This window comes from Microcaecilia unicolor, chromosome 1, assembly GCF_901765095.1.
Source record: "Microcaecilia unicolor chromosome 1, aMicUni1.1, whole genome shotgun sequence".
In the NCBI taxonomy this organism is placed as follows: domain Eukaryota; kingdom Metazoa; phylum Chordata; class Amphibia; order Gymnophiona; family Siphonopidae; genus Microcaecilia; species Microcaecilia unicolor.
This window is the reverse complement of record NC_044031.1, coordinates 636,338,159-636,347,321: the sequence shown is the minus strand read 5'-3', so window position 1 is coordinate 636,347,321 and position 9,163 is coordinate 636,338,159. Positions and strand designations below refer to the sequence as shown.

Genomic DNA, 9,163 nt, shown 5'->3' with positions numbered 1-9,163 from the left:
GTATAATCAAAAGCCGAATTTGGGACGCTTTCAACTGCACTCCGTCGCGGATGCGGACAAAGTGGATGGGGGCGTGTCGAAGGCGTGTCAAAGGCGGAACTGGGGCGTGGTTATCACCCGAACAGAGATGGGCGCCCTTCGCCGATAATGGATGCGTTTGTAGCTAGAATTTAGGGCACTTTTCCTGGACCCTGTTTTTTCACGAATAAGGCCCCAAAAAGTGCCCTAAATGACCAGATGACCACTGGAGGGAATCGGGGATGACCTCCCCTGACTCCCCCAGTGGTCACTAACCCCCTCCCACCACAAAAAAATGATGTTTCACAACTTTTTATTTTCACCCTCAAATGTCATACCCTCCTCCCAGGCAGCAGTATGCAGGTCCCTGGAGCAGTTGTTAGGGGGTGCAGTGGACGTCAGGCAGGTGGACCCAGGCCCATCCCCCCTACCTGTTACAATTGTGCTGCTTAATGCTTATTAGTCGTCCAACCCCCCCAAACCCACTGTACCCACATGTAGGTGCCCCTCTTCACCCCTTAGGGCTATAGTAATGGTGTAGACTTGTGGGCAGTGGGTTTTGAGGGGGATTTGGGGGGCTCAACACACAATGGAAGGGTGCTATGCACCTGGGAGCTCTTTTACCTGTTTTTTTGTTTTTGTAAAAGTGCCCCCTAGGGTGCCCGGTTGGTGTCCTGGCATGTGAGGGGGACCAGTGCACTACGAATCCTGGCCCCTCCCACGAACAAATGCCTTGGATTTATTCGTTTTTGAGCTGGGCACTTTCCTTTTCCATTATCGCTGAAAAGCAAAAACGCCCAGCTCACACATTGGCGAATAAAACATGGGCGTCTATTTTTTATCGATAATACGGTTCGGTCCGCCCCTTCACGGACCCGTTTTCGGAGATTAACGCCCATGGAGATAGGCGTTTCTGTTCCATTATGCCCCTCTAGGTCTCCTTGCATAAAAGTGGACCTCTGGAACAATAGCATGAGTTAATGGTAAAATCATCATAGCCCACATTGATAACTATGCCCCTTAACGGCTAATGAAACTTCCTCCTATAACATCTTTATAAAGTTTTCATGGAATGCTTTTTTTATAACTCGGTGTACTGAAAATAAAAATAAGCTTGATTTAATTATGACACTGTTCTTTTCTGCTGTACAGTTAAAACATAACATCATTATATAAGCTTAGTTCAAATCTAATTTCTTCTACCAACAGACACATTCGCAATAATAAATGGGCGGCAGGAACCAGACGTCAGTGACTGAGTTTATTCTTCTTGGAATCACTCGTGATCCAAAGCTCCAGATTCCATTCTTTGTGCTCTTCCTTCTGGTCTATATTATCACCCTGCTGGGTAATATTGGTATCATTCTTATAACTAGGTTGGATTCACGCCTGCAGACGCCAATGTATTTCTTCCTCCTTCATTTGTCAATTCTAGATATCTGTTATTCTTCAGGCATCACCCCTATAGCCCTGCAAACCTTCCTGGTAGAGAAAAAAACTATCTCTTTCCTTGGTTGTGCTGTACAACTGTATTATTTTCTATATTTTGCTACTGCAGAATTGTATCTACTGGCAGTGATGGCATATGATCGATATGTGGCAATCTGTAACCCTTTGCTTTATCCAGTCATTATGAGCAGGAGACTGTGCATTCAGCTGCTGAGTGCAGCTCATATGGGTGGCTTTTGTACTGGCATAATACATACAGTTTGTACTTTTCATTTGTCCTACTGTGAGTCCAATGTAATAAATCACTTTTTTTGTGATATTCCTCCACTCTTAGTCCTTTCTTGCACAGAAACCTCTATTAATGAACTTGTACTTTTTATTGTTGCTGGGTTCAACACTATAGCCACCTTTACGGCCATCTTAATCTCTTACATCTTTATTCTGTCCAGCATCCTGAGGATTCGCTCCGCAGAAGGGAGATACAAAGCATTCAACACTTGCGGTTCTCACTTCACTGCTGTGTTGATATTTTACGGGACCCTGTTTTTCACCTACTTACGACCTGCTTCGAGTTATTCTATGGAGCAGGACAGAGTAGTTTCAGTCTTTTATGCAGTGTTAATCCCCATGTTAAACCCCCTGATTTATAGCCTGAGGAACAAGGAAGTAAAAGCAGCCTTGATGAAGGTATGGAAACAATTTGTCACAACATTCAGAGGGTTTACTAGGTAAGTGTTATATTTTGAGTATTCAGGAATCATTGGATAGATTGATTAGAGTAGTAGGCTGATAACTGGGGAAGCCTGGTTCAAATTTCACTGCTGCTCTTTGTGGTCCTGAGCAAGCCATTTAAGTCTCCATTGCCTCATGTATGTACCTAGTATAAGCCCTCCAGAGACAAGAATCATGCATACTCTACCAGAATGTCACTTTCCATGAACTTCTGAGAAAGGTGTGACATAACTCCATCAACAAAGTTACCACGTAACTGAGGAAAAACCTTTGTTACTAGCTAGTCAACACACATCAGGACTAACTCTGGTCTGCACATACTATAGCAGGACTTGCTTATCTACTCCTTCTCTAGGTGAGATTATATTCATGCACCTTTCTGACTTCTCGTGCAACTTTCTTTGCACTAGTCTTCTTATTTTCTGACTCCTGTTACCCTACCTTATCCTACCCTATCTGTGTATAATACATTCCGTCTCTGCCTACTCCTTATGCTGTCTATTAAGGTATTATGCCTGGATCTAGATGTTTTCTACTTTTACAATATCCAGATCCAAAACAGGCGGTTTATGAATAGGTTTTCTCTGTCACATTTGCTTATTTGGTATCTAGCCACTGGAATGAATTACCTATTGATCTAAGAAGGCAATCTGATTATATGGTTTTTCAAACACTGTTGAAAACCTTCTTGTTTAAGAAATTGTTAATGTGACTTTGTTATTTTTCTTAACGGTTAGTTGACCATCATGATTAATATTCCTGGAGTTGGTCCAGTTTACTCTTTTGTGAGCCACACTGAACTTTTGTGGTAAGTGTGGGATACAAGTGTATTATTATTATTATTATATTTTTTGCATTGTGTTGTAAATAGCATACTATGTACTGTTATTTGAATATTTTTACTGCTGTAATTGTATATTGCCTTATCCTTTGCTACATACCACCTTGGGTGAATTTCTTCAAAAAGGTGGTAAAATAAATCCTAATAAATAAGTAAATAAAATAAATATGTTGAGAGAAAAATATATTTAAGAGGCATTTTTTTAATTGTTTATTAAGAGGACTTTATACTGCATTTTGATATTGTTGTTCCAGGCTACTCTGCTCTGCCACAATTACATTTAGGCATTGATATTGGCAACAAAGGCATTGGCCTCCTGTTCCAAATTCTGAACATTCCCCAAAACTACAGTTTTAGACCCTCCTCCCTTTCACCACCCCATGTCTAGTAGTTAAAGAACTCCCCACCCCATCAGAGCTCTGCCTGTGGGTACCAAAATCTGAAATGCACTCCTTCTGATTGCCATGTCCTATGATTTTCCTCTAGGTCTAGAAGCTTTTATATGTAATTCCAGTTCATTACTAATGATCATCTTCTCTAATTTTTAATAGAGAGGTGTGGTAGCCGTGTTAGTCCATTTTTAAAGGTAATCAATAGAAATAAAACAAAGTAAAACATGGAAAAGAAAATAAGATCATTCACAAAGGAAAAATATTCAACATTAAGGAGTCTTTCACATGCTCATCTTTTTTTTTTTGTTACATTTGTACCCCATGCTTTCCCACTCATAGCAGGCTCAATGTGGCTTACATGGGGCAATGGAGGGTTAAGTGACTTGCCCAGAGTCACAAAGAGCTGCTTGTGCCTGAAATGGGAATCAAACTCAGTTCCTCAGGACCAAAGTCCACCACCCTAACCACTAGGCCACTCCTCCACTTCCAATGTGATATATATCATTCAGTGTAAAAAATGCAACGAAGGCTGCTACATTGGCGAAACAAGTCAGATGCTAAAGAAGAGATTTAATTTACATAGACACCATATGAAAAATGCTAGTACCAATAAAGATGTCACGCCTGTGGGGCAGCACTTTACAAAACCAGAACACTGTACCAGTGATTTCATAGTAAGAATCCTGAAAGGGAACTTTAAAACAATACAGGAACATAAGACCTTTGAAGTCAGAATGATTAAATATTTTGACACCCACCAGACAGGACTTAAGAAAGATCTGGGTTTTCTAGGCCATTATAAACCATAAAATTGTACTGCTTTCTCACCTTCCTATCTCCATGCATATCTCCCTGTCCCTCATCCACCCAACTCTTCCTGTCTCTCACCTATCCACCCCCATCCTGTTAGACTGTCACTGAAATGCTTTGATGTTTCACTTACTGTCACCTTCCAACATTTGCTTATTTCCGATCTGAGGAAGAAGGGTGACCTTCGAAAGCTAATGGAGAAATATATTAAGTTATGTCCAATAAAAAAGGTATCATCTTATTTTTATTTTGTTTTATTTCTATTGATTACCTAATTTTTAATAGAAAAGCTTATGCTCACATTTGCATTAGCTTTGAGACTGTTCTTCAAGGTTTTCCAGGATACTTTTGAATATACATGCCATGTGTTCCATCCAACAAACTAGTTTAGGGGCCCTTTTACTAAGCCATGAAAACATCTACGCACACCCAACACGTACCAAAATGGAGTTACCGCCCGACTACTGCATGGCTCTTGCGGTAATTTCATTTTTGGCGCGCGTCCAATATGCACATCTAAAAAATATTTGTTATTTTCAGGTGCACGTAATGGACTTGCGCCGAGTGGCATTTGATGTGTGTACGTCATTACCGCCCAGATTCTTTACCGCTAGGTTAATGGCTGGCGGTAAGGTCTCAGACCCAAAATGGATACACAGTAATTTTGATTTTGCCGCACGTCCATTTTCGATTAAAAAAGGCCTTTTTTTACAGGCGTGTTAAAAAATGGATTGGCGCGCACCCAAAACCCGTGCCTACACTACTGCAAGTTATTTTTCAGCACACCTTAGTAAAAGGACCCCTTAGTTTTGTATAAGTAAAAAGCTGTCAGGACAAACCTTAACAGTGGCACTGCAGGGGCACAGCTAAATAAATAGAGCTGATATCCAGAACCCATTGGTTAAAATTGCCTATTTAAAAGGCACTAAAATTTGCAGTTTTAGTGGCTTAATGTAGGATATTAACACACGGAAGCTGAAAATTATACATGGCATATTATGGGGATAAAATCTGAAAAATGCTGTAATGCATGCTTTAATGAATGGAAACAGGCAAACTACTCCAAAACTCCTTAACGTTGTCACTCCACAGCCTGGTTTGGTGCATGAACTTCTGTATTCTATAAATGGTAAGCCAGGTAACGCATGCGGCCAATTTACATGCGCTACTCAATTGCTTAACGAGCCACTTAGTCATGATAAGTAGTCGATATGAACAATTATCATCACTAATTGGACTTACGTGAAATTTATGCAGGCCTCTTTTTGGACGGTCATTGGAAGAGTCAGGGTTGTCAATCACATGTACATGCTGGTTATAGAATTTGAGCCTAAGTGTGGTCAGAAATACCTAATGTAATGCAAAAAATACCTACCCCCCCCCCCCCCCCTATTCACTAAGCCACGCTTAGTGACTGGTGGTGCATTAATGCCGACACAGCCCATTCACTTGAATGGGCTGTGTCAGCACTGCCAGGTGGCAGCCACTAGGATGGCTTGGTAAACAGGGGGGCTAATATAATGCTAACAAGAAAAACTTTCTGGTTAAACTTTTACTGGGTATGTTCAATGCTGGAGATTTTTATTGGGTATGTTCTTGCTGATTTGATTGTAATCCACGTGGGGGTACATAACACTGCAGATCCTAATTCTGTCTCTGCTATTCCAAATATGGTTAAAAGAAAATAAAGAGAAACATCTGAACTTTGTTCTAAATTTCACTTTGAATGGGCTGTTTTGGTGTTGCAGCATGGCTGAGTAAACAGGGAGGTAAGTTTGTGGCAGCATTTTGAATCCGATCTTATGATTTATTACCAACTCGAGGAGACCTAAATATATGATATTACAGTAGTCAAGATAAGGTAAAATCAATGATTATATCACTACTCTAAATTCCTCAAAATAAAATCACCTTAAGCCTCTCACTGTTCTTTTAAAAACGCATCACACATGACTTTTAAAACTTGAACGTTTATAGTCAAACTTGCATCTACTATAAATCTGAAGTAGGGGTGTCATCAGGGCTGGTCTTAGGCAGGGGCGAGTGGTGCGACTGCACATGACCTCATGCTCAAAGGGCCCCGCGGCGCGCCTCAACTCCGCCTCCTCCAATCCCGCTCCAGGTGCTCTTGAGTCCGCTCCTGCTCTGAGTCCCGCCAGACCCAGCCAGACTGCCAGTAGTGAGTGTCAGCCTGCCAGAATTCTGCAGTACTCCCCACTCCAGCACCACAAAGCACCGTCACCTCAACTGACCGCTGACCCCAGCTGTGAATGGTCGCATCGCAGACTGCAGTAGTTGCTCCGTCCTCCTGATGCCTGGCCTGCCCACCGTGACCTGGTCTGTGCTGTGTCTCTCCTGTGCCACCACTGTGATGCGGCCAACGGCCCGCCCACCCTCACAACACGATAACTTCCTTCCTCAAGGGTGGGCCGCTCAGCAGAGAGTTCCACTTCCAGCCTGAGTTGGAGTTTTGGAGACGGTCAGTCGGGTCAGTGACGGAGAGTAAAGAGTTGGTTGGTGGTAATGTATGTTTTTTTACTCTGACTCAGATGCTGTTTTTTTATGTTTATTATTACACTTGACTTGTTCACTTAACCTCCCCCTCTTTTCCCTCATTTCCCTTTTTCCCTTTTCCCTTATTTGCCTCCTTCACCCTCCACCCCTTTCCTCTCTCCATTCCCAGTTCCCACCAGCACCATTTTATGTGCATAACCTCGTTGTAACTCTACCAGTAAGCAGGGCGGCTGTGGCGGCAGGAAGGAGAAGAGGGCAGGGGAGAGGAGAATCGCTGGACATGGATGGGTGGATGGGAGGGCAGGGCAGAGTAGAATCGCTGGAGGCTGGACATGGGAAGGGAGGGCAGGGCAAGGCAGAGGAGAATCACTGTTCTCATGGATGGGATGGGAGGGGAGAATCGCGGAACATGGATAGGAGGGCAGGGCAGAGAAGAGAATCGCTGGACATGGGTAGGAGGGGAGAATCGCGGGACATGGAGGGCAGGGCAGGGCAGGGGAGAATCACTGAAGCTGGACATGGATGGGATGGGAGGGCAGAGCAAGGCAGAGGAGAATCGCTGTTCATGGCTGGGATGGGAGGGGTGGGGTGGATCTAGGGTTGGGGGCAGGGCTAAGGTGGGGCAGGGCTAGGATGGGGCCCCACCAAATTGGTCTGCACAGGGCCCCGCACTTGCTAAGACCGGCCCTGGGTGTCATCAGCATTTACAGAAATGACAAGCTATCCAATTCCAGTGTGAGATTTCTGATCCTGCCCTTTGAAATCAGGGCTACATGTCTAATTGTCTACTTGTCTGACTGTACATTTTATCCTTTAGATTGTAAGCTCTTTGAGCAGGGACTGTCCTTTTATGCTAAATTGTACAGCGCTGCGTAACCCTTTAGAAATGTCAAATAGTAGTAGTAGTAGTAGTAATACATCAGGATGAGGTCAGAAATCCAGGATTAGCCATAAATCTCCAGCCTGGAACTGGGTAAATTGGCATCTCTGCGTTAATACTGAAGGGCAGATAACATCGGTTCAGCCAAAAGTTTTGGAAACTGGGGGGAATTATTGATAGCGGGTGGGGGGGGGGTGAGCAGGATGAGATTATTAGAGTTGAGAAGATGGGGTGAAGCTTGGAAGTATGAGATTTTGCCACATAGCAACAGGAGCAGATAGAGGGAGCATACTTTGGTGGGATATTGGGATTGGCTAGAGGTTGCAGCACTGGGATTGGCTAATGCAAGGAGAACAATTTTCTAATGGGAATTTCATGGGATTGAGGTATTGTTTGGTCTGGGAGGTGGTGTGGAGGAAGTGGAGAGGGTGATTGGCAGCATGTAATAAATTTTTAAAAAATTGGGTTGTGAGGAATTGTAGCATATCAGCTGATTGTGCAGCAGCTGTCAAGAGGTACTTTCATTGTGGTGACCTTGTTTGGTGTTGAGGGCTGTTGCATCTGGTAACATTACTTTATTGTTTAAGGTTTAATTGGTGAATGGTTGTTTTCCTCTTGGGTGCTGCAGTCTGGTCTGCTGCTACTACTATGGGCTTTGGGGCTGGTCTGAATATGATGGGAGCTTGTATGTGGCTGTCTGGTCCAGCTGCACACTGATGCTGTGAAGCCTTGTCAACCCTGTATTTTTCTGTGCTGTGTGGAAACTGGCTCATGCAGAAAGGTGCAGGCAGGCAGTGCTGGGCTATGAGATTTCTGTTGGCCTTCCCCCCCCCCCCCCCCCCCCCCCCCCACTCTCACTTTCTTCTGGTGTGGTTTGAATAGAGCTGCAGTTCGAGGACACAGCTTTCACTGAAAGCAGGCATGTTTGGGAAGCAGTTTTGCTACACTGCTGTGCAGTGAGGAGTACCATAGTGGTCAGAGAATCCTGCTAAGAAGGGGTTGGAGGGTTGAGAGAATGGACTAAGGGAAGAAGAGGTGGAGGTGACCTGGTTGAGAATTCAAGTTTAATCTTCTGAACCTTATCATGAAAGTACTGGGGGGAAAGTGAAGGGGAAGTTGGAGGTGAAGGCACTTTGAGGAGAGAGCTCAGTGTGGCAAAGAGACGTCGAGGGTTTGAGCCAAGAGAATTAGTCAACTGGATGTAATAGTCCTGTTTGGCAAGTAAAAGAGCAGACTTGAAGGAGGTCAGCAAGAATTTGAAATGGATGAAGTCAGCATGGGCACAGGATTTCAGCCAAAGGCGTTCAGCAGAGCAGGCACAGGAACATAGGTAGCTGATTCTAGAGGTCAGCCAAGGCTGGGGTTTGGTACGTTTTACAGAACGGGGAATGGGAGGAGCGAGAGTATCCAGAGCAGAGGAGAGAATAGTATTATAGGAAGAGACAGCCTCATTGACAGACTTGGATAACATAGTGGTAGAGAAGAGATTTGAAACATTGGAGGACAGAGTAGAAGGGTCAATAACCT

At 43.8% G+C, this 9,163-nt stretch overlaps 1 protein-coding gene across 1 annotated transcript; it reads left to right on the top strand.

Annotated features, from left to right (window-relative positions):
• Positions 1 to 1,245: 1,245 nt before the first annotated feature.
• On the top strand, positions 1,246 to 3,532 carry LOC115481912 (olfactory receptor 1019-like). Its single transcript, XM_030221378.1, has 2 exons — positions 1,246 to 2,154; positions 3,527 to 3,532. Exons 1-2 carry the CDS (start codon positions 1,246 to 1,248, stop codon positions 3,530 to 3,532), a joined length of 915 nt encoding a protein of 304 aa, XP_030077238.1.
• Positions 3,533 to 9,163: the final 5,631 nt, after the last annotated feature.

Excerpts from the sequence above, each read along its gene's own strand:
- LOC115481912 (XM_030221378.1), top strand. The coding sequence starts at position 1,246 with ATGGGCGGCAGGAACCAGACGTCAGTGACTGAGTTTATTCTTCTTGGA.